This window comes from Capra hircus, chromosome 29, assembly GCF_001704415.2.
Source record: "Capra hircus breed San Clemente chromosome 29, ASM170441v1, whole genome shotgun sequence".
NCBI lineage: Eukaryota > Metazoa > Chordata > Mammalia > Artiodactyla > Bovidae > Capra > Capra hircus.
Window position 1 is genome coordinate 45,864,757 of NC_030836.1, and position 27,495 is coordinate 45,892,251.

General features: G+C 61.6%; 3 protein-coding genes across 5 annotated transcripts; 1 reads left to right on the forward strand and 2 right to left on the reverse strand.

Moving 5' to 3' along the window:
• RASSF7 (Ras association domain family member 7) lies at positions 1 to 2,604 on the reverse strand. The gene is made up of 6 exons (XM_018043035.1): positions 2,505 to 2,604; positions 1,806 to 1,936; positions 910 to 1,622; positions 691 to 819; positions 535 to 616; positions 1 to 451 (listed from the first exon to the last, which is right to left on the reverse strand). Exons 2-6 carry the CDS (start codon positions 1,927 to 1,929, stop codon positions 420 to 422), a joined length of 1,080 nt encoding a protein of 359 aa, XP_017898524.1. The 5' UTR covers positions 1,930 to 1,936; positions 2,505 to 2,604; the 3' UTR covers positions 1 to 419.
• Positions 5,769 to 11,970, forward strand: LMNTD2 (lamin tail domain containing 2). Of its 3 annotated transcripts, XM_018043025.1 has the most exons (15): positions 5,769 to 5,789; positions 6,020 to 6,141; positions 7,146 to 7,353; positions 7,443 to 7,595; positions 8,099 to 8,135; positions 8,306 to 8,461; positions 8,733 to 8,804; positions 8,887 to 8,975; positions 9,318 to 10,169; positions 10,274 to 10,469; positions 10,566 to 10,685; positions 10,769 to 10,965; positions 11,185 to 11,306; positions 11,395 to 11,447; positions 11,693 to 11,970. In XM_018043025.1, the coding sequence occupies exons 1-15, from the start codon at positions 5,776 to 5,778 to the stop codon at positions 11,822 to 11,824; spliced, it is 2,523 nt and encodes an 840-aa protein (XP_017898514.1). In that variant the 5' UTR covers positions 5,769 to 5,775; the 3' UTR covers positions 11,825 to 11,970. The 3 variants fall into 3 exon arrangements, with proteins under 3 accessions (XP_017898514.1, XP_017898515.1, XP_017898513.1); XM_018043026.1 differs by having other exon boundaries at positions 8,099 to 8,186; positions 10,769 to 11,306; XM_018043024.1 differs by having other exon boundaries at positions 10,769 to 11,306.
• Positions 12,050 to 25,693, reverse strand: LRRC56 (leucine rich repeat containing 56). Its single transcript, XM_018042761.1, has 10 exons — positions 25,465 to 25,693; positions 23,293 to 23,380; positions 22,658 to 22,718; positions 16,266 to 16,362; positions 15,966 to 16,166; positions 15,027 to 15,302; positions 14,580 to 14,805; positions 14,435 to 14,499; positions 13,817 to 14,352; positions 12,050 to 12,831 (listed from the first exon to the last, which is right to left on the reverse strand). The coding sequence occupies exons 1-10, from the start codon at positions 25,639 to 25,641 to the stop codon at positions 12,519 to 12,521; spliced, it is 2,040 nt and encodes a 679-aa protein (XP_017898250.1). The 5' UTR covers positions 25,642 to 25,693; the 3' UTR covers positions 12,050 to 12,518.

A 27,495-nucleotide genomic window follows, 5' to 3' on the forward strand; every position in this document is an offset into this window, starting at 1 on the left:
TTAAGCCATGGGAGACCGTTTATTGAGGTTTTAATGTCGGGGTAGGGACCCAGTGTACACACGGATGTGGGCAAAGATACCTCCCACATGCAAGCACATACCCATAGGTTGAACACAGGGTCTGTGCACCTCCTGTCCCCAACAAAGAGCTGTGGCCTTTGGGGGATATGATCTCAGGGCTGGCCATGCCCCTAGCTTCTGCAGGGTGTTGGCAGATTCGACAAGGACTAGGGCAAGAGTCTTCAGCCCTCCCGTGCCCCCTGCAGCAGGCCTAGGGCTCCAAGGTGTCCCGTCTCAGGCTCCAGGTTCCAGGGCTTCCCACTGCACGGGGGAAGGAGTCCTCTGTGACCACGGGCTCGCCTCTGTCATCCAGGCTAGGCTAACCTTGTCTGCAGACGTCCACTCTGAGGTGAGAGCTGCTACCTCAAGGAGTTCTGCCTCATGGGGGCAACTGTGGGGAGGACACAGACTTGAGAGGGCTGAAGGGGGTCACTGGAGGACCTCATCCCATCCAGAGGGGGGAGACAGACATACTCTCTGGGCTCAGGCTGGACACAAAGGCCGGACTCCGGGGGCCTCCCGTGAGAGGCTCTTCTCTGGTTGGAGGCAGAAGATCCTATGGGAAACGCAAGTCAGCTTGGGGCTGGGCGGGCCCCCCACCGACCTGGCCTCCTCCAGAACCGCTCTGACCTGAGTGCCAGGGGGGCCCCCGTCCGGCCGTGGGGGTGGGGGCAGCGCAGCGCCCGTCTGCTGGATGAACTGCTGGAGGTTGCATTGACGCAGCTCCCGGTTCAGCTCCTCCAGCTCCTGGGCCTGGGCCTGGGGCACACGGGACCCTCAGGCTCTGACTCTGATTTTGAGACCGACGCCCACTCCCCCACCCCCCCTGCGCTGGGGATACAGGCTCACCTGCAGGGCGTGTTCGGCAGCCTCCAGAGCCCGGCCCACCAGGGCGAGACTGCCCTGCACCTCCACGCTTTGCCGCTCCTGGGTGGCCAGGTCCTGGCGCAGGCGTTCAGCCACAGACGCTGTGGGTGAGGAGGGCCTAGGGGCCTCTGCAGCCAGATGTAACTCGGCCTCCAGGGCACGGGCCTGGGCGTCCAGGGCCTGCAGTCTAGCCGCGTGCTCAGCTGTAGCTGCGCTCAGCGCCTGCAGGCGGGCCTGTGCCTCACGCTCCCGGGCCTGCTCCCGCCGCAGCTCCTGCTCCCAGAAGGCCTCCTGGCCCAGCTCCGCTGCGTTCCTGCGCACCCTTTGCTCCAGACCCTGCAGGTCTGCACAGCAGCCTGGCACAGGCACTACTGGAGCCAGAGGCTCGGGTGGCACAGGGCCGGGGGCCTGCCCAGAGCACCCCAGGCTGAAGGTCAGTGGTTTGCAGGGCTCACGGTCCAGTGCTGGTCGAGGCTTTGGGGGAAGGCTGGCTCGGATAGGGCAGCGCTCAGGGGGAGGGCAACTGTCTGAGGAGGGCCTCCCAGCGAGGCTGGGTCCCGTCCGCCTCAGGACAAACTGGACATCGCTGGCAAACTGTCCGCAGGTCGCTTGGGCGCCCACAGGACATTCCTGGGGTAGCAGCTGCCGCTCCTTCTCTCTGAGGCGCTGCACGAGCACAAAGCGGCCCGTCTGGCCTGGAGTCGGGGAGAGGGGTCAGTCAGCCCACATCCCTTACCTTCAGTCCATCTGGCTGGAGCAGCTGGGGGAGGGCAAGAGGAACCAGCAGCAGCCCCACCCTCCTGGGGTCCAGATGGGGCCCGGAGGCCAGGACCCACCGCAAGCGCACCTGCTGGGCCGATCTGTGCTCAGGAACTCACCTATGGCTTGGGCTAGTGCAATGACCACTTCTTGACAGGTGGTCTGCTCTGAAACCCCGCAGACCACGCGCTGGATGCCGTCCACCCACACCTTCAGCTCCATGGCCGCCAGTCCTGAGAGCATGCCTGTCCTGCAGCGAGGGCGAGGGCCACGGGGTCAGGCCCCGCCTGGCCCCAACTCAGCTTGACCGGCTCTTCCTCCTCAGGCCTGCCCCGCACCCCGGAACTGGCTCGGGACTGCTGCCCCTCGGCATCTGGTGCGCAGCCCCACACGGAGGCCGCACATTCCTGGGGGTGGGGCAGCAAAGGCCAGTGCCCCCCCCACCCCCCAGAGGGAACCAGAGGGCCCTCCCGCAGCGCTCGGAGGCTGCCCCACTTCCCAGCCTGCTCTCGGCCGGCCCCACTCCCGGAACCAAGCAAATCATTAACCAGACCGGGCCACCCGGCTTGAAGGGCACAGCCCCTCCCGCGGGGCGTCTGCGCGCAGCCCTCGGCACCGGAGACCCGCCGCACCAGGCGCGGGCGGCCCCTCCCTGCTACCGCGCGGCCCCGCGCTCGCGGCGAGGCCGCGGTCCCAGCTCGCAGCGGGTGCAGGTGCGGCGCGGCCCCCTCGCCGGCCCGGCTCGCGCCACTCTGTCGGAGTCGCAGTCCAGGGCCGCGCCCTGCGCCGCGAACGCCCCGGAACTCGGCGCGGCTCACCTGGACGCTAACCGGCCTCCGGAATCCGGACGCAGACTGGCTGCTGCCAGGCTCCGGGCGCCGCCGCAACCTGCCGCCTCCAGCGCCGCGGGAGCGCCCCGGCCCGCCGCCCCATTGGCTCGCCGCCCGCGCGCCCCGCCCCTCGAGCCCCCATTGGCTGCACCGCGCGTCCCGCCCACTCCGTGCCTACGCCCATTAGCCACCTACGCAGAGCCTCTCCCCTGGGCCTCCCCATTGGCTCCCCGCCCGCCCCGCCCCCGGCGGCGCCCAGGTGTGGGCGGGGCTCGGTTGCCCCGGGGGGCCGAGAGCGCCCGGGTCCACTCGCGCCCCGAACCCGCTCACCGCGCGGAAGAGCGCTGCCTTCCGCGGCGCAGGCGGCGCATGGGGCAGGTGCCTGGCCGCGTGTCCTGGCTGACTTTCGCAGAAGCCGTCCCGTCTGATGAGTCTCCCGCCTAAGGGAGGGGGCGACGGCCCGGGACCCCTCGAGCCTGGCTTGCACCCAGGAGGGCAGCGGGGCTCACACCGCCCCTCCCCTCGCCTGGGGCGCGATGGGACGCGCGGGAGTCGGGGGGCTCAAGGCGAGAGGGAGTGGAGCTGGTTGGCCGCTGGTCCTCTCCGGCTGCTGCCAGACTGACAATCCTGATGGGGGAGGGGGCCGCCAAGAGGTTGCCTGGGACAAAGGCCTTGGGCTCTTTGTCTGAGGCTCAGTGGGGCCCAAGGCTGGTCCGAGCTGTAAACACACTCCTCCGCCAGGCGAGTCCTGCTGTTCTGCCCGGAGACCCCAGGCCGGCGCGGCAGCAGGCGTCCCTCATCCTCTCAGTGCTGTCTGTGTGGATCAGCAGCAAGGACGTCTGGAACCTGCACTGCCCAAGTCAGACTGGCCCAGAGCGGGGGTTTCTCCCTCCCGCCCACCCCAAGCCCTGCAGGAGCAAAAGCTGAAAGTCTGAATGAATGCATGCTGAGGGAATGAAGGTGGGTGGGAGTGGAGCAGAAAGTAGAGGGCATGGTCTTATGGGTCAGGTCTGGGGCTCACTTTTGTCCAGGTCCAGGGGCAAGGGAACCATTTGTTATTGTTTCAGCCCCTAAGCCGTATCCGACTGACTCTTTGTGACCCCATAGACTGTAGTGTGCCAGGCTCCTCTGTCCTCCACTATTCCCCCAACTTTGTTCAAATTCATGTCCATAGAGTTGGTGATGCCATCCAACCACCTCACCCTCTGTCACCCCCTTGTCCTTTTGCTTTCAATTTGTCTCAGAACCAGGGCCTTTTCCAGTGAGTCAGTTCTTCGCATCAGGTGGCCAAAGTATTGGAACTTCAGCTTGAGCATCAGTCTTTCCAGGGAATATTCAGGATTAATATACTTTCTTCTCTAGCACAAAAATTTGAAAGCATCAATTCTTCTGGTCAGCTGAAGGGTCTCAGCATTCTTCATGGTCCAACTCTTACATCCACACATAACTACTGGAAAAACCATCAGTTCCGTTCAGTTCAGTCGCTCTGTCGTGTCCGACTTTGCGACCCCATGGACTGCAGCACACCAGGCCTCCCTGTCCCGCACCAACTCCCAGAGCTTGCTAAAATTCATGTCCATTGAGTCGGTGATGCCATCCTGCCATCTCATCTTCTGTCATCCACTTCTCCTGCCCTCAGTCTTTCCCAGCATCAGGTTCTTTCCAATGAGTCAACTCTTCCCATCAGGTAGCCAAAGTATTGGAGCTTCAGCTTCAGCATCAGTCCTTCCAATGAACATTCAGGAGCGATTTCCTTTAGGATTGACTGGTTGGATCTCCTTGCAGTCCAAGGAACTCTCAAGAGTCTTCTCCAACACCACAGTTCAAAAGCATCAATTCTCCAGCGCTCAGCTTTCTCTATAGTCCAACTCTCACATCCATACATGACTGATGGGAAAACCATAACTGACTAGATGGACGTTTGTTGGCAAAGTACTGTCTCTGCTTTTTAATATGCTGTCCAGGTTGGTCATAGCTTTTCTTCCAAGGAGCAAGTGTCTTTTAATTTCATGGCTGCTGTCACCATCTGCAGTGATTTGGGAGCTCAAGAAAATGAAATCTGTCACTGCTTCTACATTTTCCCCCTTCTATTTGCCATGAAGTGATGGGACTGGATGCCATGATTTTAGTTTTTTTGAATGTTGAGCTCCAAAGCAGCATGTTCACTCTCCTCTTTCACTCTATGAGGAGGCTCTTTAATTTGTCTTTGCTTTCTGCCATTAGAGCCGTATCATCTGTATATCTGCTCCTGCTGCTGCTAAGTCGCTTCAGTCGTGTCCGACTCTGTGCAGCCCCATAGACGGCAACCTACCAGGCTCCTCCGTCCCTGGGATTCTCCAGGCAAGAACACTGGAGTGGGTTGCCATTTCCTTCTCCAATGCATGAAAACTAAAAGTGAAAGTGAAGTCGCTCAGTCGTGTCCGACTCTTCGAGACCCCGTGGACTGCAGCCTACCAGGCTCCTCCATCCATGGGACTTACCAGGCAAGAGTACTGGAGTGGGGTGCCATTGCCTTCTCCAATGCATATCTGAGGTTGTTGAGATTTCTCCCAGCAATTTTGATTCCAGCTTGTGATTTCTCCAGCCCAGCATTTCGCATGATGTGCTCTGCATAGAAGTTAAATAAGCAGGGTGACAATATACAGCCTTGACGTACTCCTTTCCCAATTTGGAACCAGCCCATTATTCCATGTCCGGTTCTAGCTGTTGCTTCTTGACCTGCATACAGATTTCTCAGGAGACAGGTAAGGTGGTCTGGTATTCCCATCTCTTGAGGAATTTTCCGCAGTTTTTTTGTGATCCACACAGTGAAATGCTTTAGCATAGTCAATGAAGCAGAAGTAAATGTTTTTCTGGAATTCTCTATGATCCAGCAATGATCCAATGGATATTGGTGATTTGATCCCTGGTTCCTCTGCCTTTTCTAAATCCAGCTTGAACATCAGTTTTCAATTCACATACTATTGAAGCCTGGCTTGAAGAATTTTGAGGATGACCTTGCTAGCATGTGAGATGAGTGCAATTGTGTGGTAGTTTGAAGATTTTCTGCAATTTCCCTTCTTTGGGATTGGAATGAAAACTGACCTTTTCTAGTTCTGTGGCCACTGCTGAGTTTTCCAAATTTGCTAGCAGAATGAGTACACCACTTTAACAGCATCATCTTTTAAACTTTTTAAATAGCTCAGCTGGAATTCCATCACCTCCACTAGCTTTGTTTGTAGTGATGCTTCCTAAGGCCCACTTGACTTCACACTCCAGGATGTCTGGCTCTAGGTGAGTGATCACACCGTTGTGGGTATCCAGGTCATTAAGACCTTTTTTTGTGTAGTACGTCTGTGTTTTCTTGCCACCTCTTCTTAATCTCTTCTGCTTCTGTTAGGTCCTTACTATTTCTCTCATTTATCACGACCGTCTTCACATGAAATGTTCCCCTGGTATCTCCTGCTTTCTTGAAGAGATCTCTGATCTTTCCCATTCTACCATTTTCCACTATTTCTTTGCAGTGTTCGCTTAAGAAGGCCTGCTCGCCTCTCCTTGCTAGTCTCTGGAGCGCTGTGTTCAGTTAGATGCCGCTGTTGGCATTGTATGTGTCCCAAGGCTCCCTACGGTGGCCCTAGTGCTGTGGGTGAGCGCCGGGAGGGAGGCTTCTGTACTGGGGGTTAGGCAAAGGCACAGCAGTCAGTAAGGCAGACGGGCAGGGGGAGGCATGGACGGGGGCCCGCTGCTGGCCAGCGCGCAGCAAGCCGCTCTCCCAGGCCCCCAGGGCTCTCCCCCCCCTTTCCCCGGATGGCTGGGCCCCAGTGAGGTCACGTGCTCAGCAGAGCCGGCCGTCTGCCCTGTGGGCACGCTCAGAGCAGCAGTGCCCCCAGCACCCGCCGACGGCCGTGGGCAGCCAGGGAGGGCCCGCGGGAGCCTCCCCAGGGCTGGCTGGGGCCGTTGAGCTGAGCGGGTGATGGTGGCAGGCCCTGTGGGTCACTCTGTGTCCCCTGGGTCTGCTGAGGTTAGCTGGGCTGTCGGTGAGCCCCTCACAGCTTCGCCTTCAGGCTAGCCAAGGACGGGGCCAGGGTTCACCTGGGGCCCTGGTCTGGGTCTCCCTGGAGGCTCCTGGTAACAAACAGCCCCTCCCCTCTGGCTGCTGGTGTCCATGGCAACCCTGTAGAGCCTTTCTCTCCCCAGGCTTGCTTGGACCTCAGGCCTCAGGTGAGTGTTGGGGAGGACCCTGGCTCTGAGGGGACAGAGCCTGCACCAGTGAAGGACCAGCACCTTTGGGGGCCCGTGCTCTAGGCTGGGGGAACAGGCGCCCAGGTCCTGGAGGCAAGGGTGACAGGGAAGAGAGGACAGGGAACGGCCGAGCACCCACCGACGTTATGCCAGGGCTGGGGGTGGCCTGCGGCCTTGGCCCGCTCAGAAACGCGCAGGTGTAGACACTCAGGTGACGGGTAGTGTGCCATTCAGTGGGGCAGACACACATGCACACTCACATACACACACGCACACCCCTTCTTGGAGAGTGGCACCCCGTGACCCCGCAGTGCCGTCTGGGGCCGGCATACACGAGGGTGACTGTGTAAGGAGAGCCCTGCAGGGTGCAGGGCAGGCCCGGTGCAGCCCTACCACCCCTCCTCCCAGCGCCCCCAGCGACATCAAGAATGGCCCCCAAGTCTTGTCAGGAGGCTGAAGATGCTGAGGAAGAGGCTCTCCCATCCCTGGTGGACCGAGAACCAGTGAGTGGCCATGTGGGGCCTCCAGCAGGCGCCGCTGCAGACCCAGTAGCTCCCACACACCCTCAGAACGCCACGCCCAGCTCCACCAGGATGATCTCCTCCATCAGCCTGCAGTAAGGAGGGAGGGGTGTGGTTGGCGGCTCAGGTCAGGCCAGCCAGACAGTAGGGCCTGACCGAGCAGCGAGGGGGGCTGGTGTTTCAGGCCGGCCTTGGAGTCCCTGGACCCCCGCGCCCTGCGGCTGCTCTGGGGGCAGAGGGAGTTGGAGATCCAGGCCCTGCGGTGGGCCGTCCAGAATCAGCGTGCAGCCCGGCGCCGCCACATCCTGCAGGAGGTGGCTGGGCTTCCAGCCGAGAGGTCAGTGGTGTGCACTGGTCCCCCACCCAGTCAATCCCTGGCCCGGCCCTAGCCTGGGGTTTATGTCTGATTCCGACGTCAGCTACCAAGCCTGACCCCAGCCCTGACCCTGACCTACGCCTCTGTCCCCAGTCCTTACCTGGCTCTGATCCCCTGCCCTAACCTTGCTGCTGCTGCTGCTAAGTCGCTTCAATCATGTCCGACTCTTAGTGACCCCATGGACTGCAGCCTACCAGGCTCCTCCGTCTATGGGGGATTTTCCGGGCAAGAGTACTGGAGTGGGGTGCCATTGTCTTCTCCGCCCTAACCCTAAAGAAGTTAATACACTGTGAACCACCCAGACCCTAGCCCCCAAGCATGTTGATGGGTGTTGAACCCAGCCTAGACCCGGCCTCCAACCCAGACCTCTTCAGGGCCTGACCCGCCTGCCTGGCCTGGGCACCCTAATGAGTGAAGAGGCTGCGGACCCAGAGGTGGGGCTGCTGAGACTACCCCTCCCCCAGGAGCTCAAGAAGTCAGGAGAAGTTCCTGCAAAACCAGGTCCAAAAGCTGACTTTGGAGTTGAAAGCACAGAAGGAAAAGGCCCAGCTGGTGAAGGGCAAGAGGGATCAGGGAAGGGGGTGGGGTGGGGGATGAGGCCCAAGCCAGGGTGGGGCAGGCTGGGGTCGGGTCGGTGGAAGGCCCCACCCACTGCTGACCCGTCTGAGCAGGAGAAGCAGCTCCTGGAGGAGCGGCTGCAGCAGACCGGGGACGCACTGCAGCAGCTGGAGGCTGAGCTGCAGGCCTTCCAGAAGTCCTGCCTCCTGCAGCTGGCCCGCTCCTCCTGGGTGGGCCGCGTGCTGCGGTCTTCCACGGGCAGTGTGGAGGTAAGCCTGGCTATGGGCGGCCCCCCAGCCCACCCTCCTTGGTCGGCTGGCTGTCCCCTTCAGACTGGTGCTTCCACTCAGGGGCCTTGGCCTCCCTGGAGGCCTGCCTCCTGGACCAGGGACGAGCAACCAAGCCTGTGGTCCCTCCCACCTGGCTCTTAGCAAGCGTGTGCCTCAGGTGTGGGGAGGCTGGAGGGCAGAGTGGCCTTGGGCAGAGGGGTGTGCTCCCCACCCCCAGCCCCTGCCTGCTGGTCTCCTGTCCCCTTTGCAGGTGGTGACCGCAGAGACCCTGATGGACCTCAGTGACTTCTCTGAGAACGATCAGGCCCCCGCTGCTGGGGAGGTAAATGAGGCCCTCCAGGTATGTTCTTGGACCTGCAGTCCTGCAGGAGGGTCAGGTCACCTGCCTGTTGCTCCCTGGCCAGGGTTTCCGGCTGGAGGATGTGGACTGGAACAGCATTGCCCACCGGTACCCCAACCTCTTCAGCAACCTCGAGTCCAACTCAGATCAAAAGTAATTGCCCTGGATGGGGACCCCTCAGGGGGGAGGGAGAAGAGGGGAGGGCCTGCCTTGGCTGGGACGAACCAAAGTCCAGGTTCCATCCTTTAGTGTCCATGGACAGGTCATCTAAACCTTCCAAGCGTCAGTTCTCTGACCTGCAGCTTGTAGTCAGGGATGAAGGGAAATCGTTCTGGGGCCATCTCTGTCTACCCATGAGCCCTTTGCCCAGGTGGGGTCCTAGGGGCTGGGGCCACAACTTGGTGGGCCCTGCCCCCATCTGATGGAGGTCAGAAGGGGGCAGAGCTGGTGTCCAGGAGCCAGAGGTCTGGGCAGCAAGTTGGTCATGACCTGCAGGCACGCCCGGACCCCGCAGCTCCCAGCAGCCTCACCGCCTGACCAGTGGAGCTCAGAGCTGTGCTGTAGGCACCAGGAGCACAATCTCAAGAGTGTCGAGTGGAGCTCCCTGCCCTTGGCGGGCACCAGCAGCTCCGGGGGTGCCGACTCCGAGTCCAGCAACAGCCAGCTGGCGGCGCATAATCGCGTGCATAAAGTCACAAGGGACCATCCCCCAGTGCCTGGCCGCACTGCCAAGCAGGTGGAGGCGCAGGCACAGAGCCTCTGCAGGGACGGTCAGGCAACATCTGAAGGTGGAGCGGGGCGGTCTCCCCTGGTTTCTTCCCCTTCCCACACCTGCAGGACTGTGCTCTCTGCCCCAAGCCCCGAAGGACACCCCCTAACCTCCTGGCTTCCAGGTTCCCAGCTGGAGGCAGCGACCTCCTGGCTTCCAGTCCCAGCTGGAGGCAGCGGGGCCCCCAGCCCTGTCCCCGGGTTAGGGCGGGCTCGGAGGGCTCCTGCCACTGCCTCGGTGCCCTGGCTCGAGCCCACTTGCCACCCCAGCCCCCGCCAAGTACTGCACAGTGTCTCTCCGCTTCTCCCAGGGGCCGGGGCCCACCACCCCTCCTGCCCGGACCTGATCCCTACTGCTGCTCCTCTCCCACGTGGACCTTCGGGGCACTGCGGGCCGGGTCCAGCCTCACAGGAGATGTCCTCAGTGGACCCTGGACCCTCCAAACTGGGGTTCCCCTCCCAGGCAGTCCGCCTCTCCGTGCATCTCCAGAACACCCACTCAGACGAGCAGGGCGAGAATGGCCAGAAGCCTGAGTCTGGGGTGGACTCCCATCTCTGGCATTCCAGGCGCTGTCCAAGGTGAGGAGGGGACCCAGCTGGGACTGCAGGGTCGGGTCTCCTAGAGGGACCCTTGGCGGGAGGGACCCCACTGACTTGGCACAGCGCCCCTGCCTGCGCTCCAGCCCCAGCCCCACGGGCTCCTGCCTGAAGATCATGGCGGTTAGCCGCCGCCAGAGGTTCGTGCGCATCCTCAACCAGTCGCTGGAGGAGACGGTGGACCTGGGCGGCTTCGTGCTGCAGCAGCTGGTGCTCGACTTCCCCGTGTGTCTGTACCGCTTCCCGCCCAGCACCCTGCTGGCTCCGCGGCACCACGTCACGGTGCGCCCCGCTCCCCGCTCCCCCCCGCCCCTCAAGGCCCAGCCCTCCAGCGGCCGGCCCTTCACCCGGTGCCCCCCGCCCCCTGGCTCTTCCCAGGTGTGGGGTGAGGGGCCCTGCAGTACCAGGCGGCAGCAGCCCTCCTCCTTGGGCCAGGAGCCCGTCCGCTTCTACTCCAGCCGAAGTTGCGTGACCCTCCTCCTGAACCCCCAAGGCGAGGTTAGATCGGGTCCCAGCGCGGGTGGGGGAACGGGCGGCTTTGTGGAGTAGGGGTGATTTCCGTGTTTCCCACGGCCTCTTAGGTCCTCAGCGAGCACCAGTCTCCACACTGCGTGACCCCAGTGTCCAGGATCTTCGCAGACAACACCGACTTGTCCATCGACTGTTTCCCACTCTCAGAGGCCCGGCCTGGAGCTGACCTTGCGGAGCATCAGCCCCAGCCTCGACCCCTGCGCAAGGGTCGGGTTCGGGAGGCTCGGGCTGGGCGCCGGAGGCCGGGGTGGGGACCGCGGGTCCCTCGGTGCCTGCTTCCTCCCCAAGCCCGGACTGGCAAAGACCCCAGACTCCCTGCTGGGACTGCCCCCCACCTCCCCAGGTCCCACCCTTCCGCCCGTTCTGGACTCCCCTCAGGTCTTCCACCTCCCCAGGCCGCGTCTGCCCCGGGACCACCCCTTCCCGCTGGCAGGCTGTCTCTCACGACCCCTCCCTACCTCGCCAGGCCAAGGGTCCAATTGCCCCGCCTGAGTACCATCAAGCTCCTCCGCCAGCGGGAGGCGCCAGTATGGCCCAAGGACGTGGCCCAGACCCACCCAGAGCTCTTGCCCGCCATCCCCATCCCCGGTGAGTGCACAGCTGGGAGGAACGTGGAGGAGGGGCGGCCGGCAAGGAGGGGGCGCCCGGCCGACCCCACCCATCTTCTTCCCAGCAGAGGTCGGGGTGGGCCTCCAGGACTGCCGGGGTAGGAAGGAGCAGAAAATCCGGGTGAGTGCTCCGCCCCGCCCCGCCCTCCGGCCCCGGCCCCGCCCCCGGCCCCGCCCCACCAACGCCCCTGCCCCGCCCCCACCAGGCCCCGCCTGCCCTCGGGCCCCGCCCCATCGCCGGGCCCCGCCCTCCGGCCCCTCCGCCAATCCCCCCTCCATCATACCCCTTCCCACCCTCCGGCCCCGCCCCTCCGCTAGGCCCCGCCCCTCCCATCCAGCGGCCTCTCGGGCTCCGCCCCCCGCCAGGTGTGCCGGAAGAGGGTGGACCGTGGCTGTCCCATGGTGGCGCTGTCGGTGCAGAGCACGGCTGAGAGCAGGTTCGGCTTCCGCTTCCTCAGCTGCCCGCCCATCACCGCGGACACTCGCTGGCCGCTGTAGGGCCGGGCCTGGCGGCAGTATCGGCACCTGCGCCCCCACGTCTCCACGACTGTGGCGGTGGGGCAGGAAGAAAGCACGGGAGGCAGACGGTGCCGGCTGTATAATTTATTGAACGCCGCCTACCAAGTAAACCGCACTTCTGTACACCTGAGAGTCGAAAGTGATTCTTTTGGTTTCCGGGAGGAGGGAGCTGGTCGTCCCATCCCCACGCAGGGAACCCCACCGGTCCACCAGGGTTGGCCGGCGGCAAGTGCCTCTACTTGGGACCGCAGCAGCCCGAGGGTGGCTTAGAGCCCTGGTGGGCTGGCCAAGGGCTGGCCAGGGCCCCGTTCCAGCCACCTTGGCCAGGGCCCAACCTGCTTTCTCTCAGGCCTGCTCCTCAGGGAAGGCCAGGCCTCATGGAAGAGGTGGGCGGCTGGGCCAGTGGTGGGGACTTGTGCGTTCTCTCCTGGGCTCAACCTCTTCCCCCCTTGGTGGTCCCAGCTCCTGACTTCCCTCCACCAAGAGGGTCCTCTCCTGTACCAGGCCCACTTCTCCCCTCCAAGCATGCTTGCCCAGGCGCTCTGCATTCTGTGAGGCCGGAGTGCACGCTGGGCCTTCCACAATTGCCCTGGGGCCCTTGGCCACTAGGCAGGCCGGCCTGGCAGTGGGTAGGGGTGTACACGAGGGTGGGGTCGGGCTGGGGTGGTGAGTGTCAGGTGCGGCATGCACCGGAGGCTGGGGGTCTGGCTGCTGAGTCTGGGGCTGGCTTTGGGCCTGGACATCCCTCTGCTTGAGGACTGGGGCCCGAGGTCAATTCTTGGGCTCTCAGAGCAGTCACTGGAGCCAGCCCCTGACCCAGGCCAGGCCCCAAACTACCCAGGGTTCTGAGCCTACGCCCCCGGAACTGTAGATCTGCGGACCCCCAGGAGTTGCGGCCCTGGTCTGGCATGAAGGACTTGGGGGGACAGGGGATCAGGTTGTACCCCGAGGTCCTGGAAGACTCTGGGAAAGGAGGAAAGACAGCAGGTCAGACAGAGCCACCGGGGTCACCGGGGCCAGGCTGCACAGCAGGGCCGTAGTGTCTGCTCACAGGCAGGTGGCCCCGGGGTCGTTCCCAAACCTCCCCCAGGCAGCGAAGCCCTGGCACCCACCTGAAGGCAGGCTGGGTGGGCGTGGTCACCCAGTGCCCACCTGGACCCTGACTGGAGTAGGAGGTCCTAGCACCTGTCTGTCCCTCACTGGCTGGCGCGCCTCCAGCCACTCCTGCTGGCTGCCTGCCCTCGCTCCCCTCTCCTCCGCCCTCAGCTCAGCGGGCTCAGCCAGGTGCTGAGGGCCCTGGCTGTCTCAGGCCTGCCTTCCCCAGCCCCTGCCCCAGGCACAGCAGCAGCTCAGCGAGTGCAGAGCTTCGGCCCTGTCCCTGCTCTGTCCTGGCTTCTTTGGTGTGCCCCCCAAAGTCCCCTCTCCGCAGGGTCATCCAGCCGACCTTGCAGCCCCTGCTCACAAAGGCCCCCTCCCTAGGCCTGCCTGCCCAGCTCTTCTGCAAGTCGGCTCAACCCTCTCCTCCAGGAAGCCCCCCGCGGCCCTTCTCTCTGCCTCACAGCCCCTGCGTTGGCTCCGCTCAGCCACGGTTCCTCGAGCCAGTGTCCCTGAGGGAGGGTCTTGCCCGGCTTAGTTCTGTCCCAGCCCAGGACAGGCCCTGTCTGCAGAGGAAAGGCAGTAGCTGCCACCCGCCACCCCCCACCGTGGTCTCCTGCCCACCACCTGGGGGCCTTGCTCCCTTCGCTGGGCTTGCACTATGCTCCGGGGAACCTCTGCTGGTCTGCCCCGTGTTGGCCCTGGCCCCTCCCCGGGCCACTCACTCTCGTTCGGGGCCCCTGCACTGCCCTTGTCGGGAGGGCCTGCCCTCTCCCTCCCTCTTTCAGCCGGCTGACCCGGCTGCCTGGCCCCTGGGCTCAGGGGAGGGGAACTTCAGCCCCCACCCCCAGGAGAGGCCCTCCTTGCCCCTCCCGCCTCAGCCCAGCGGTGCTGGCTCTGTGGGGCAGGCTACCTGGGGCCAGGCTTAGGGGGCTGCGGTGAGGCTTGGGCCCAGCCTTGTCCTCTTGCTCTTCAGGGCCCCTCTGTGGGCCCCAGGGGGCTGTGGCCCTCTCCTCCCAGGACTCTGGGCACCTACTGGGAAGGGGGCTGGGGTGTGGGCGGGGGAGGTTGCAGCCTGCTCCTCCTTTGGAGCAGATCCCAGAGGAGTGTGACTTGGGGCAGCCTTGGGCTCCCGTGACCTGACCCTCCAGCCACCCAGGGACCGGGAACCACTCAGCCAAGGCAGGTCCCAGCCACAAGCCCCGCCCCCCTACCCCAATCAGAGCACATAGGGTGGCAGGGCTGGGGTGTGGGGCAGGGGGCACCCACCGAAGGCGCAGCTCCCTCAAAGCCTGAAGCCCAGCCCAGGCCAGGAGGTCGCGATCGTCGGCAGGGTCAGGCCTTGAGGCGGAGGCCCTGGGGGCCAGCTCTTCTGGCCTGGGAGAGGGCAGCTTCTCTGGGTGCACCCCAGCCTGAGAAGGGAGAGGGCTGGCTCAGGGCACGGCCTGCTGGGGCTGGGGGCTGGGTGCCGCCTGCCGTGGGGGCAGGCTGTACCTGGCGCCGGTGCTGATGCTCCCGCAGGCCTTTGGTGGGATTCCCACAGAGGACCCGGCCGGCGCCTGGAGAAGAAGAAGTGGCTGGGCCTGGTTTGGGGCTTCAGGGCTTCAGGGCCAGCTTCACACTGAGGCGGGTCACCTACCGTGGGTGAGGTTGCTGGCGTCATCCTCTGGGGCTGGGCCCTTGGGAAGGAGGCCTTCAGGCAGGGGCACCCCAGGAACCAGCAGGGAGAGAGGCCAGCGCCTGGGGGCCCGGGGCTGGGTCTCAGGCAGGCACAGCTCAGGGGAGCAGTGGGTTCGATCTGCCCAAGGGTCAAAATCAGAGATCACCAAGGCGCACGCCAGTTGGTCAGCCAGGAGTCCCCCCAGCTGAACCCCATCCACAGAGCCCACCGCCCTGCGTCAGTGTGCCTGAGGCCCCAAGTCACAGGGTGGCAGGTTTCTCCCTTCCCGCTGCGGATGGCGGGGGAGGCCTGCACCAAGGCTGCTCCCAGGGAGGGTGTGCTGGCCTGGGATTGTGTGTGTGCAGGACTCTGGGGACAAAGGGTCAGGTCTGAGAAGGGACGCAGGAGGCGGCCTCCGAGCGGGACCGGGGTGCGGCCCCTCCTGGGGCTATCAGGGGTGGTCCGCAGGGCGGGCGGGGTGGCCCCAGCCCGAGGCCCCTGGGCGCGGCTGCGTGTACCGGGCCTGGGGAGCAGGCTGTCTAGGGTGCAGCCTTCCTTGATGGCCTCCTTCACCAGGAGCCAGTCCTGGTCCAGCTTCCGAGAGGCCAGCAGGCCCGTGTGCGCGGCGGGCAGCTCGTCCAGGACCTGCAGCTGGGGGATGAGCTTCCTGACCTCTGCCCTGTAGTTGTAGCCCTGGGGCACCTGCGGGTGGGGGCGGGCCTGAGTCAGGCCAGCCTGGGCCTGAGCTGTTCCTCCAGCCCCTCTGTGGGCAGGGCAGGGGAGCCGGGATTTGCTGGGACCTGGCCCGCCTGGGTCACTCTGGAACCTCGGGGACTGCTGGGACCCTGGGCTGTTGCCCACTCATGATCACACTCTCCGGGCTCACTGCCAGGGTCCAGGGCTGCCCTCTGGCCTGCAGGGCTGCCCTGAGTTCAGAGCTTAGCCCCGTGGGGGGCAGAAGCAGCCGGGCGGGTGGAGGGAGCTCTGGCCGAGGTGGTGTGGCCCCCAGCACAGGGGCACCTCTGAACGGGGCCTGCAGGCTACAGGGTGTGCGTACCCGACTCCACGTGGAGATTGCGCTCTGCATGGCGCGTGCATAGAGCTCTCCCAGGAGCACACGTGAGCCAGGGCCTGGCCCAGGTATGTGTGGCCCTTTGGAGTCCAGTTGTGCATGGCCCAGGGGGGTGTGGGGGCAGCCGCCAGGCCCCCAGCAATATGAGAAGGAGCTCCCGTGAGGAGGCTCTGACATGCCCTGGGTGGGTCCCCTGGGATCTGCTGCGATCTGGCCCGTTCAGGCTGGCAAAGCGGTTCCCCGGCCGGCCAAGGGGCTGGCACACAGATTGCCTCCCGCCCGGCGGTACGCACCTGGTGGGTTGAGCCAGAGCCTGGCCGCAGGCAGAGTGGGTTGCCCTCCAGGGTGAGCGTGGCCAGCCGCGGGCACAGCTGCAGGTAACGCAGCTGCCCCGGGTCCTCCACGCAGTTGCCTTCTAGGTCCAGCACCTCCAGCTGCTCCAGCAGGCACAGCGGGCTCAGGTCCCAGATGTTGTTGTAGGAGACGTAGAGCTCCTGGGGGGCCCGGCAGGGGAGGGGTGCTCAGCCAGGGCTGCCCCGCCTCCTGCCCCCTGTCCACTCCCGCCTCCCCCCGACAGGGCAGGGCAGGCCCACCTTCAGGGCAGGAAAGGAGCTGATGCCATCCAGGTCGGCCAGGCCGCAGCGGGCCAGCCAGAGCACCTGCAGGCGGCCCAGAGAGGTGCCCAGGTCCCTGCAGAGGGCGGGGCGGAGTCAGTGCTGCCCGGGGCGGGGGGCTGTGTCGGTGACTGCCCAGGCTCTGTGCCCTGCCTTGTGCCCGCCGCCACCCACATCTGCTGTCTCCAGACGCGGGGGCCGCTGGGACCGGCTTGTGTGGCCTCCAGGCCAAGGAGGAGCCCCAGAGCGCCCGGCCGCCTGCCTTCCCTCCTGGCTGCAGGCGCTGGAGGGCCCAGGCCTGGCTGCAGGTCACCCTTGTGCTTGACGGCTGCTGCGGTGGACCTGGCCTCCCCAGCGGGGCCAGCGGGGGCCCTCCCTCCCGCTCCCCCCAGGCCTTTCTTGTGGCCCCTCCCCAGCCCAGCTGTGCCTGCAGGAACACCCCTCCCTGCCGGGACTGGTCTGTGCCACCTCCCTGTGGTGGCCGCTCCCCGTGGGCGGGCAGGCCAGGGCTCCCATCGGCTCCTGGGACGCACTCGTCTGTGCTTCTCTCCCAGCGTCCCCTACTCTCACGTCCGGAGCTCGGCCTCGGGCGTGCGGCCTCGTCATCAGCCCTTCTCTCTCCCGTTTCCAAACCTGCACCTCTCCTCAGCTTTCTGGGAGGTCCCCATGTCTCCCCACGTTGCTGTTAACGTCACACATTTAATTCCTAAGCGCCCTTAGCTGTTCTCTCATCTTTTCCCGTAGAGTGCTGTTTTTGTTTTGAGGGTACAGAGAGGCCGCGTGTTCTTCTGCGCCTCTCAGAACGTTCCCTGGAGGCCCCGGACAGCTTGCTGCCCCTCGGCACTGTCTGCAGCCACTGAGCCTGCAGCCACGGGCCGCATCTCCCGAGGCCCGCGTGCCCAGGAGCCCGCGCCGGGCATCCCGAAGCCACTGCAGTGACAAGGCCTGCACACCTAGAGAGCGGCCCCCGCTCACGCCAACCGGAGGACGCCCGCACACACACCTAGAGAGCAGCCCCCGCTCACGCCAAATGGAGAAAGCCCGCACACAGCAAGGGAGGGTAGACAGTAGCCCCCGCTCACGCCAACTGGAGAAAGCCCGCACACACACCTAGAGAGCAGCCCCCGCTCACGCCAACTGGAGAAAGCCTGCACACAGCAAGGGAGGCCCCGGCAGCCATGAATGAGCTATCGATTTTTAAAGTTGTTGAAGATGTTAGAAAAATACTAGTAATAACTAGAAAAATCAGAGGAGATGAACAGAGCCCAATGCTGACTCTTTAAAAACTTACAGACAACCCTTTGGCAAGACTGATCAAGGATAAGGGAGGGACCATGCAAATTAAAGTATCGGACTTAGAAAGAGGAATAATTATGGTCTCGGCAGCAATTTAAAATAGCAAAAGACCATTTAGAACCAGCTATACACCAATATCCTTGAAAACCCAGAGAGCTGGCATCGAAAGACAGAAAACTAGGGCATTCCCTGGCAGTCCAGTGGTTAAGAATCCAATTTGCAATGCAGGAGACAAGGGTTCAACCCCTGCACCAGAAACTCAGGTCCCACCTGCTTCACAGCAACTAAGGCCACACACCACAAATACTGAGCCCACACGCCCCAACTAGAGAACCAGCACGCTGCAACGAAAAATCCCATGCGAGGCAACAAAGATCCCATGCGCCACCCGCGGCAGCCAAATAGGTGAAGACCTTCTTAAAAAAGGAAAGGAAAGTACACTAATAGCCGCTAAAGAAATTAAATCGTCACTGACACCCCTCCCTCCCCTCTGCCCCTGCCACGTCCCCAGATTTGGATCAGTTTTAAAGTACATTCTATGATGGAATAGTCAACATCTTCTACAATAGTTTCTTATACAGAAGTTTTTTTTAAAGAAAAGTCAGGCAATTGAAAAGAACAGTGAAAGTGTGGGTCTGAGTCAGTCCTCGATTCCAGGACCAGAGAAGTACCAACTGGACCATCAGCGGGCTGTAGCCGACAAAGACAGATGTGAAAATTGTGGAGCAAAGATTGTAATGTTACAGATTTAAAAATAGCTCATCAAGTAGTGTTGCTGCAGGAGTGTAAGGATGAATTGCAAAATCTGTCAGTGGAATCCAGTACACAAGCAGACTAAAGGAGAAATATCACTTTATGATCATGTCAACAGATGGAGGAGAACCCAGACACATATCTGTTAAGATCAGGAACAAACCAAGGACCCCCTGCTGCTGTTATTGCCACTGTTTAAATCATGTTGGCTAGCAGGTCCTGGCCAAAGCATACGACAAGAAAGAGAAGCGGGAAGGTTAAAGTGAAAGGCAGTGCTCGTAACTTGCTGACGATGTGACCATCAGTGTAGAAACCCGACTGAATTAACAAACTATCTGACTAACAGGAGAGTTTGGCAATAACGTTTAAATACAAAGCGAAGGCACAGTATTGCCAGAGGTAATAGGCTCGCTTATGAAAATCAATTGCTTCATTGATTAGAAAAATCTATCCCCCCCAAAAAAAAGAAAAAAAAAGAAAAATCTATCCCAAATCAGCATAGTGTTTTTCTAAATTTGCAATGACCAAACAAGATACCACAGAGACAGGGCCTCATCCATGATTTTATCAAAACACTATGAATATGTGGGAAGCGATTCAGTTCTGGTTTCAGGGAGCCCAGCCTTCAGGGGAGGCTTGTGTCCTGCCCTGTCCCAAGTGGCAGTGGGGTGCTCAGGTGGGGGTCCTGGTTAGCCCACTGCAATCGCAGTTCCATCCCCTGGAGAGTGGCTAGTGTGAGAAAGTGCACACGTCACACAATTCTGGCCGAAGAAACACAGGAAGAACGCTGGGAACCTTCTTGTTCTTCCCAACCGATGGGCACAGAAGGGCACATTTCCTGCTGTGGGATGAGGTGCATCCCTGCAAATTCGTGTGTTGAATCCTGACCCTCAGGACCTCAGAATGTGCCTTGCCGTGGAAACTGGGTCTCTGCAGATGTCATTAGTAGAGACGTGTGCACACGTGCTAAGTTGCCTCAGTGATGTCCAACTCTTTGCAACCCCATGGACTGCAGCCAGGGGGCTCCTCTGTCCGTGGGATTCTCCAGGCAAGAACACTGAACTGGGGCACCATACCCTCCTCCAGGGGATTTTCCTGGCCAAGGGGTCAAACCCGCATCTCTAATGCCTCCTGCCTTTGCAGGCAGGCCCTAGTCGAGGTGCTGCTGCTGCTGCTGAGTCACTTCAGCCGTGTCCCACTCTGCGCGACCCCACAGAGGGCAGCCCACCAGGCTCCCCTGTCCCTGGGATTCTCCAGGCAAGAGCACTGGAATGGGTTGCCATTTCCTTCTCCAGTGTATGAAAGTGAAAAGTGAAAGTGAAGTCGCTCAGTTGTGTCCGACTCTTAGCAACCCCGTGGACTGCAGCCCACCAGGCTCCTCTGTCCATGGGATTTTGCAGGCAAGAGTACTGGAGTGGTTGCCATTGCCTTCTCCCTAGTGGAGATGAAGTGGGCCCTAATCCAGTATGACTGATGTCCTTTAAAAAAGGGGAAATTTGGATCCCGACACTAGGAGAAGAAGGCTATTCGAGGTGAAGGCAGGGACTGGGGTGAGGAACGCCAAAGATGGCCAGCAAGCCCCCAGGAGCAAGGAGGAAGCCAGGTTCTCCTTCTGCCTCAGGAGACACACCTTGACCCGTGACCCCCAGACCTGAGTCAGTTTCTGCCGTTCAAGTTGCCTAGTTTGTGATGCTCTGACGAGGCAGAAATAGCCTTTAAACATTTTCTTTAAAGTTTATCAGTTGGAATGCTTTCAGCTGCAAGTTACAGAAACCTGTGTCCAGTTGGCCCTAAGCAGTGAGAAACCATTTATCCCTTCAGTGGGCAACTCAAAAGGGAGGGATGCGTATACAGGGCCTTCCCTGGTGGCGCAGTGGTGGAGCATCTGCCTGCAGCAGAGGGGCTGCACGCAGGAGACACAGGCTTGCTTCCTGGGAGGGAGGCACGGCAGCCCGCTCCGGTGTTCTTGCCTGGAGAATCTCACGGACAGAGGAGCCTGGCGGGCTGCGGTCCATGGGAGCACAGAGTGGGACACGACTGAGGTGACTTAGCGTGCACGCACGCGTATACAAAAACCTGATCCACGTTGTTGCACAGCAGAAACTAACAGCCCTGTGAAGCAATTACGCTCCAGTTAAAAACAGCCTACGAGAAACACAGACGCGCGCAGGAACGGAGAGCCACCCCAGAGTCATGGGTGGATGTAACTCAAACGTTAACTGGACATGTGACTTTAAAAAATCCTCCCCTCCCCTCCAAAAAACTCCAGAAGGATTAGGACATGTGAAACTCAACAAAGAGACTGTGAAACTCAAAGGCAAGAATAAGTGTCCAGGAACAGCTAGGTCAGCTTGGAGAAAGGAAAGCTCAGATGAGGGTCACCTGTCGCTCAGGAGCACAGAGCCACACCATGAAGACAGAGCTCTCAGCTCCCCAGCATGCCCATGTGGCCTGGGGAACACGGGACCACCAGGCACTGAAGAACAGAGCTGGGTCTCACACCAGGAGTGGGGGCAAGCTGGAGATAAGAAGGATTAAAGACCCAAAAGTAAAAAGTGGGCCCACAGATGAATAGAAGAGAATAGAAGACTGTCTCCAAGACCTTGCAGGGGAAGAGGTGGACGAACCTCCTAAAAGACTGCCCTAGCACCAGCCAGAGCTGGTAGAAAGTCAGAATGAAGGGCTTCTGCTGGAGTTAGTAGGCGAGGCAGGGTGGAGAGTCGCAAAGTCTCCAGGGCACCCAGGCTACACAGCCAGCCACAGATACGGACAAGGAGAGGGCAGGACTCACCTGAAAAGGCAGCACAAGGGGACACACTCGTGGTCAAGGGGTGTGAAGAGCATCCCTGTGGTTACTGTAATCGCCCCCAAGTTAGTTGTGTTACTGGGATTCCCCACCCAGCAGTTCTGGCGAAGGAGGGGCGTGTTGGATGCTGGCTGGCCCAGAAGTTGGCCCCGCCAGGCCTCATGTCAGGACACTTTCAGGGGCCGAATTCTCCCTTAGCTTCGGATGGAGTGACAGTCACCACACAAAGGCCATCTCCCAGCCTCGTAACGCCACTGAGGCTCTACAGTCTTGCCACCCCGGTGCCAGCTAAGCTGTAACGCCGCTCCACGGGGCCGTCATGCGGAATCAGGCCCCTCTCACAGGTGTTAGTCACCGTCACACCACGGAGATGTGCAGACATCTTTTGGCCACATTTCGGGATTTGATAACAAAGATTTCTTCCATCTTGCACTATTGTTATCGAGGAACAGGAGGCATTTTTACATAAAATTTATGACGCAATTTTTCCTGGAATTGATTTTTCTTTTCTTTTTTTTTTTTCCTTGAAATCAAGTATTTTGCTTTGTTACGAATGGTGCATCGTATTTGATTTTCTATCTTCCACTTCTCTTTACAGGTTCCATTCTTCATGGATTTTCTATATATTTTTGTTGCTCTTTGAGCTAATGTGTGAGCCTTAATGACGGAGGAAGTATGACTTTTTCTCTCTGCTAACTTACAGGATTGATGTCTTCGTCACAATTTGGCTGAAGGTGAAGTGAAAGTGAGAGTCACTGAGCCGTGGCCGACTCTCTGCGTGGACTTCATAAAGTCCGTGGGACTCTCCAGGCCAGAATACTGGAGTGGGTAGCCATTCCCTTCTCCAGGGGATTGTCCCAACCCAGGGATGGAACCCAAGTCTCCTGTATTGCAGGCAGATTCTCTACCAGCTGAGCCAGAGGGGAGCCTTATATGAATAACCAGCAGTATAAATAGGTGGTTGCTCATGAGTTACTTCATTTTCTCCCCTGAAAATAACTGGACACTCACAGCCCATTTAAAACATCGGGAGAACTTTCTAGATTTGCGGCTGGCCTCCTGTTGCCTCAGGACAGCTGTCTAACTGCATAAAACACTCCGTTTGCTCAAACATGCAAATAAACTCTGATATTACTTCAGCATCGTCCTTTCCAGCCCGACGAAGTGAGTAAAAATTTTACTCTGTCCTTCATTTTGCACTGTGACGTTTAAGCTAATTATCAGGATGTTCCTGTGTGTCACGTGGGGCCTGAGGCCCGGCTGGTGCTGAGGGGTGTGGGAGTGTCCCAAATCCCGGAGCCGGATGGTGATGCACCCTCCAGCCTCGCGGGTGGGGGTTTCTTTGCCGAAGGTCGGTGGGCATTTCTGAGGACCACACAACCTGGAGTGACCAGCCCCAGCCAGCCCGCAGGCTCCAGGCAGAGTGCGTCAGCCTCAGCGGGACCAGGAGGCGGGATTAGAGCTAGAGACGGCGGGATGCCGGGGGACCCCAGGCCGAGACCACCGGGGCACTCACCTCAGGGAGCCCAGGCAGCTGCCGTTCAGCTTCAGCTGGCTGAGGTTGGGCAGGTGCAGCCCTGTGGGGCACAGGGGGAGAGGTCAGCGCTGGCACTGCCACCCTGGCACCCTTCGGCAGCACCAGTGCCCCGGTCCCTGCTGCCTGTGGCTGCTGAGGCCTAGGGCGGCCTTGGGGCCACATGCTGACCCCTGAGGCCCTGCTCGAACGAGGCGGGCCAGGGTGTACAGGGCGCCTTGAGTGGGCAGGGCCACACAGGAGGCCGTGGAAGCCCTGGGCTCTGGCGGGAGGGGTCCCGGCTGGCGTCCACGCACCATGCGTGGGTCTTGCCCCCAGGCCACTCCCGCGACTGGCCCCCGGGCCCTGCAGGCATAGCCAGGCCACAGCCTCCATAGGCTCACACCCTGGGCTCTAGAGCAGGGGACCCCAGGGCCCCGGGGGAGGCTCTGAGTCCGGACTGCCTCGGAGAACAGGACGCCGACACAGAGTCTCTGTCCTCAGTCCCCGGAGAGAGGTGTGCGGGGCGGGCCATGCAGAGGGGCTGTCCAATGACCAGGGCAGGGTCTGAGCAGGCAGGCCCTCCAAGTGCAGCCTGGCCAGGATGGTGGTGGGTGTATGTGGGGAGGGGCTCTCACCGAAGCTCCCCAGGCTGTTCTCACGGGTGTTGACACACATCTCCAGCACGCTCACCAGTCGGAGGTCATCGACCTGGGCCAGGGCCTGCTGCAGGGGTCAGGGGCATCAGCCCTGGAGCCTAGACCATAGTCACACGCCCTCCATCCCACCTCCCAGTGAAACTCCTGCTTTTGGCCACAGGCTGCAGCAGGTGCGGGTGTTTGCCTGCCTCACCCACGTCAACTCCAGCCACAGTCAGCTCTGGCTGGCCCCTAAGTGCGATGTAGCAACAGTGGTGGAGTGGGCTGCCACTGCCTTCTCCAACAAGAGTGGAGATGGTGACCCCGCGTGGCTGGGGGGGGGGGCCTTTGCCAGAGAAGGGCCTGCCCGGCAGCAGGGGGCTGATTCCAATGAGACCCACGGAACAGCCCCAGTGCAGCTTGGGGCCTGAGCCTGGCAGCACTGAGCACGGCCAAGCCCTAGCCTCCCTCACACCCGGGGACAGTACACTTATACTGTAAGCTGTTGAGTTTGGGAACTGTTTGTTACACAGCATCACTATAGCAATAGCTGACTCATACGAAACTTGAGATGTAGATGAAGCTCCAGTAGCGGATTGGGCACTGGTGGCCGGGTTGGGGGTGGGGGATTACTAACGTGAGTGTTGCTAAACCTGAGTAACGTCTAGTAACGAGAGTGTTACTAAAAGTGGAAAGATAGAGACACAGGTCATGGGACAGTGCAATTTTTTGGTAAAGAGTTTCCAGTAGAAACCTGGCTGGCAGAAAGTGCACAGAGCGAACTCGTGGCGGTGGGGGGAGAGGTGCCCAGCAAGATGTGGGCAGAGTGAACCGGCCACGGCTCACTGCGTTTGATGAGGCCCTGCAGGAGGCAAACTTCAGCTGGAATGGGGAGAGCTCAGGCGTTCTGAGACCTGTGGCTCGTAAAATACAATGCCTTCTCAACTCAAATCAGTGAAAAGATAAATGAAGAAAGGCTTGGAGTTAGAAAGACCCTGTGAGATTTGGGAGAAAGCGGTTGCCAGGCACTTGCTGCCCTTGGGTGGCGCTAGGAGGATTGAGGCCTGAGGCCCCTGGTTCCAGTGATCGAGTCAGCAGAGGCAGAAACGCTGCAGCAGCCACCAGGGGGGTGGCTTTGGTGCCGTGGGCGCTGACACAAGTGTGCTCGGAAGCACGCCCGCCGAGGGCCACAGCCCGGACCGAGGCTGAGCGTGGCCGCCAGAGGCCAGGAGTCCAGGCTTCTCTCACACAGGCGGCGAGTCTCCCCAGCCAGAAGCTGGTGGAGGACGGCAGGTTCCAGGGTGGGCGGGGTGGCCCTGGTCAGGGCAACCGCCCAGCGCAGGAGCTGGTACGGCAGCCGGCCTGACGTGACGGGTCCATGCTGGACCCAGACCTTGGGCACTGCTATGCTGCAGGCCCGGCTGGAGGGCAGACACACAGGGGCCATGGGGGGTGGGGAGGGGCGCACAGGAGTGTCCCATCCAGCAGCAGCGAGTAGACAGTGTGAGCCCTTCACATTGGTCGGAAAGGTGGGTGGGGTCCCGGGTACCCAGGCCCCTTCTGCAGAGTTCTGGTGGTTGTGTTGCCCCGGGGTTGCCAATGCTCCCCTCCTGTGTGCCTCTCACACGGGTGCAGGCATGTGTAGGGGTGGAGGGGCACTGGACCGCACCGAGCCCTCAGCATGGCCAGCGGCGGGTGGGTGAGTGTGTGGCCAGGAAGGGAAGCGGCCCCGCTGCCAGGAGTGCAGGGCTGCTCTCTGGGGTCGCCAGGCGGGAGCCTGCAGTCAGAGGGTCTGCAGAGCCTGCGGGCCCTCAGGGTGGGGGGGCGACTGCCATGAGCACCCCGGGTTTGGGAGGAAGGCTTCCACAGCCGGGTCAGTGGGGTGCCGAGCCACCCCACCGGAGCAGCCCCCACTGCCCGTCCCTGCTCGCAGCTCGTGAAGTCTGCGTGCTGTGTGCTTCAGGGGCCTGCCACCCTGTATCCACAAGGATGAGCACCCTTCTATCTGCTTCAGGGTCCCTGGAGCCCCATGCACAGCAAATCTGTGGAAGGGCCTGGCTTGGGCCCTTCTGGCCTGAATGCCGAGGGACTTCTGCGTCCCCAGGCACCTGGGGTTGGCCCCTGGGGGAAGCAGGGCATCTGGCAGCCAGCCAAGCCCAGCCCTGCACTCACCAGCCTGGCGGGCGACAGGCACTCCTCCGCCAGCTGCTCGCTGTGGCCATGCCCACGGCGGCCTGGGGCCTTGCTCCGAGGCTGGGGGTTGTGCAGGCCTTGTGAGCTCAGCTCCCACACTTGGATGCTGGCTGTGCTCGGCCGAGGCCCGCGGGCTCCATCCCAGGCCTGGTCCATTCACACCCAACCTGCTGGGTGCAGGCAGAGAGCGAAGCCGGTCAGCCTCTGCTTCTCCTCTGACCCACAGCCCAGCAGAGACCCTGCAGAGCTGCTGACAGGTCGGCGCACGCAGCAAGCCCCCAAGCCCCCCTCTGGCCCAGAGAAGGCCCGACAATGAAGCCAGAGCCTGCCTGGGCCCTTATGGTCCCTCCCTCGGCCTGGACTCGCGCCCCGGTCTGGGCAGGCCGCCCTCCTGGTGCCTCTGCCCACCCTTCAGGGTCCTGGGGGGGTGGTGCCGGTGCCAGCCTGCCCCTCTGGAGCCCCATGGAGGTCACGAGCCTGGGGCGCTGCCTCCAGGTCTCGTTTGCTCCTCTGCCATTGGGAGCAGCAGCCAGCTCTGCCTCGGGCCTCGTGTTGGCCTCCACCGATGGTCTCTGAGCCTGGGGCCTTCAGGACCAGGGTCTCGGGCACTCCCCCCGACCCCTGTGCCCACCGAACCCCCTCACCAGGAGGCAGCTGCCTTTTCCCACCGTGGGTCAAACATCTGGGCACGAGGGTGGCATCTGGCCCCAGGCGGCGCCTGCGAGAGAGTCGAGTCGGCCTCCCGGTCAGGTCACTGTGCCCAAGGGACCTGGGACAGGCTGGGCCAAGACCACAGGGCTCAGAGTTAGCAGGCGCAGAGGCGGTGGGGCTGTCAGCCTGGGCCCTGGCCCTTAGGTCCTTTCAACCGTCCTGGCCCAGCTGATGGGGGAAGACGGCCGTGTGGGTGACGGGCACTGGGGTCCCTCTGGGTCCCTCCAATGCAAATGTTTTGTCTTCATTCAAATCCTCACTTCCCTCCATCCTCAACTCCACTCTCTCCAAAAGGGGTGCCTGGCCTGTTGCTCTGGACTGTCCCTTGTGGGCTGGTCTCCCTAGGACCCTGCCCATCTTTGGTGTTACCCCCCAGGCTGCAGAGGAGGGGGCCCACCTGCACCAGCCTCAGCTGGCATTGCCCCTTCAAGACCCAGGTGCCTGTACCTGGCTCCAGACCCTGGAATCATCTCTGAGAGTAGAGCCAGAAGGCTGTGTGGGCCATCTCGGCTACTTCTGTCCACCCAGGTCAAGGCGTCCCCCACGCCTGTGCTCCCTTCTCCCTTCTTGGACTTATTCCCGTAAGACAGCCCTTCCTGCAGCCCTAGGTGTTTTATGACTCATTCAGTTGAGTGAGTGCCTTGCCCGAGACAGTGTGGGCTCTTGTGCGGGTAGAACCTGGCTCACCTGCCATGTCCAGTGTGCAGAGCAAGGGCTCTGGAACGTTCCCCCCACATCAGTCAACGCGGCAGGTGCAGCTTCCAGCCACTGCCTGTGGGTGGTCACAATTCATCCTCCACATCGCGTCCGGAACCACCCACCCCGGCCAGGGTGGTGAGGGGTGTCACCCTTTGCCAGAGAGGGTGGCAGGCAGTGGTGGGCCTTGGGAGAGGTTGCCTGGGCTACCAGATGCCCGCGTGTGAAGACTGACCACACCGAGGACCCAAGGAGGTGAAGCCACGCAGAGGAGCCTCAGGGAAGAGATTCATGAAATCTCTGGCCAGGATTTCTTTTCAAAAGTTCTTCTGCTGCCCGCTTTTCTCCAACTGGTGAAAGGCCTTGAGCCTCAAAGGCCTTGAGCCCCAGCACCAGGCCCCCTGGGAAGATGCTGCCTGGCCCCCCACCCAGGATGCCAGCCTGGGGCTCTGGGAAAGGTCTGGGCTGGCCAGGCTGCAGCTTAGGAAGCCAGTGGGCCACCCTCTTCCCTCTGTGCCTGAGAGCAGCTGACCTGAGGTCCTGCCCACGACCTGGCCCAGGGTATGGTCCCATTTAGCCAGAGGTCCTGCGGTCCAAGGAGCA

Bases quoted from the DNA above. Each gene is read 5' to 3' on its own strand.
- RASSF7 (XM_018043035.1), bottom strand. From the start codon at position 1,929: ATGCTCTCAGGACTGGCGGCCATGGAGCTGAAGGTGTGGGTGGACGGC. The intron at 617-690 runs GTCAGAGCGGTT...CGTTTCCCATAG, and splicing joins GGGGCCCCCCTGGCACTCAG to GATCTTCTGCCTCCAACCAG. The intron at 452-534 runs GTATGTCTGTCT...TCCTCCCCACAG, and splicing joins GTCCAGCCTGAGCCCAGAGA to TTGCCCCCATGAGGCAGAAC.
- LRRC56 (XM_018042761.1), bottom strand. From the start codon at position 25,641: ATGGACCAGGCCTGGGATGGAGCCCGCGGGCCTCGGCCGAGCACAGCC. The intron at 22,719-23,292 runs GTGAGAGCCCCT...TGTGCCCCACAG, and splicing joins GAACAGCCTGGGGAGCTTCG to GGCTGCACCTGCCCAACCTC. The intron at 16,363-22,657 runs GTGAGTGCCCCG...CGCCCTCTGCAG, and splicing joins AGCTGCCTGGGCTCCCTGAG to GGACCTGGGCACCTCTCTGG.
- LMNTD2 (XM_018043026.1), top strand. The intron at 7,354-7,442 runs GTAAGGAGGGAG...CTGGTGTTTCAG, and splicing joins ATCTCCTCCATCAGCCTGCA to GCCGGCCTTGGAGTCCCTGG. The intron at 7,596-8,098 runs GTCAGTGGTGTG...CCCCTCCCCCAG, and splicing joins GCTGGGCTTCCAGCCGAGAG to GAGCTCAAGAAGTCAGGAGA.